General features: G+C 35.2%; 1 protein-coding gene across 1 annotated transcript in view; it reads right to left on the bottom strand.

The window, feature by feature from the left end:
* LOC106537049 (peripheral plasma membrane protein CASK) overlaps positions 1-1,815 on the bottom strand; it is a gene marked incomplete at both ends in the record, with an annotated part of 18,077 nt that overhangs the window by 1,697 nt on the left and 14,565 nt on the right. The window contains 1 exon segment of the mRNA XM_014034413.1: positions 99-184. Coding sequence (XP_013889867.1) covers positions 99-184 — 86 coding nt within the window.

Raw genomic sequence — 1,815 nt, 5'->3', positions numbered from 1 at the left:
GAAACATGCAGGGGTCTCAGCCCCCTCACTGTGAGTGACCATAAACCTTCTTCTTCTGCAGGTCTGAAACATGCAGGGGTCTCAGCCCCCTCACTCACCAGCATCCTCTGCAGCTGCTCCACTGTCTGGTTGGCCACACTGATGCTGTTGATCTCCCTGATCTCATCTCCAACGTGCAACGTTCCTGAAAACACCTGACCAGTTAGACGAAGGAGCCAAACGTTGCAGAGATGAACGTCTCCTCAGAGCTGTTTAATGTTTCATCAGGCCCTGATGCTCGTCCTGACTCTACATCAGCAGCACAAACCTTTCCCACTTTGTCTCGAAGAAAGACTTTTCCTGTCGGGTCAACAGGTCATGTTAGAACCAGAGCTCGTTGGCTCTTTGTCCTCATTGTTTCTTTAAAAAGACAGGAAGGATTTTGATTCCTCATCATTTAAATACATAATATATTCATGAGAGTTGTGTTTTGGTCAAACCTTGTAAATGATAAAAAGATTTATGTGATGTTGTGAGTCTTTGTTAAGAATTACTGTAGCTCAGTATATCTGAATCTGACTCAATTACAGCCATTTTTGTCTTTTGTAAGGTCAACTACTTTAGCTGTGGTGGCTATTTTGACTTTATGTGAMTACATGTGTACTGTACATATTCAATTATTACTTTTTTAGAGTTTAATTCAATTTCATCCAGTGGTAATTTAGATATTTTGCTGACAGGGAAACAGTGTGTGATGACTGTATATAATGCTGAGGTTTGAAGCTGTGAATCGCTCTCAGCTACGAMCAGAACTGAGCTAAAATATCTGTAAAACTCACTGAATCCTGGATTTGGTTTAGTGTTTCAGTTATCTGTGGCAGGAACCTGAACTAGACCGACTCTAAAAGTCCAGACTGCCTTCAGGTCCAGGCCTSTCTTAATAAAACATCTGTCATCTCAGCTGGATSTGTCTGCTTAAACAACAGCTGATTAAATACATTAAACATATTCATTTGTAGAAGAACATCCAATGTTTTTGAGTTAGAATTTAACTGAGATATAAATACAGACTCAAACATAGATCTCACACAAACGTAGACTTTAAGTTTCCTATGAGTGTAAAAACTAACAGGAAGTGTTTGGAAACTTGTTTCTACAAACGTTATGAGGAAACAAAGTGATAAAAATATCTAAAATAAGTTACTTCACCAAAACTAAAGTTGAAACTGATGATCTTCAAAAAGTCTTCAGTGTGAGAAAATATTAGATGTTTATCTCACAGATCACAGTAAGTTRTGTTAAAGGAAATGAAAGTGTGAAGAAAAACAACACAACACCTAAAACTTCACTTTATAACCACTGAATAGATGTGTAAGATGACAACTAACAGTCTCTGCAACACATTTAAAAAGTTCATTTGGTTATTAGAATATTTAGTGAGATTATGTTTCAAACTAATGAACTGTAGTTAAATTACAGAAATTTAAGTGAGATCCTCTTTTATGTTTAAATTAGACAAAAACCAACAAACATTCCCTCCACAGATTAATAACTACATTTATTTTATCAACACACAAAGAAGAAGAAGAGAAATCTTCAAGTTAGAAAAACTTAAAAATTCTGCAGAAAAAAAAGATTTGTCAAATATGTGATCCGTCACATTGAAACAAGGATTAAGTCCTAAAGTTGTATCAGGAGAAACAGGCAAATATAGTGTTTTGACTAAAATGTTAACCAAAATTACATTTTGTCAAAATGAATAAAAGTCTTATTAATGTATCATTTGAATGAACTGTCTGAAATATAATCATAAAACTAAATTTTGAAGCATTTCTT

This window comes from Austrofundulus limnaeus, unplaced genomic scaffold, assembly GCF_001266775.1.
Source record: "Austrofundulus limnaeus strain Quisiro unplaced genomic scaffold, Austrofundulus_limnaeus-1.0 Scaffold2105, whole genome shotgun sequence".
In the NCBI taxonomy this organism is placed as follows: Eukaryota; Metazoa; Chordata; class Actinopteri; order Cyprinodontiformes; family Rivulidae; genus Austrofundulus; species Austrofundulus limnaeus.
This window is presented reverse-complemented; position numbering and strand designations above follow the sequence as displayed.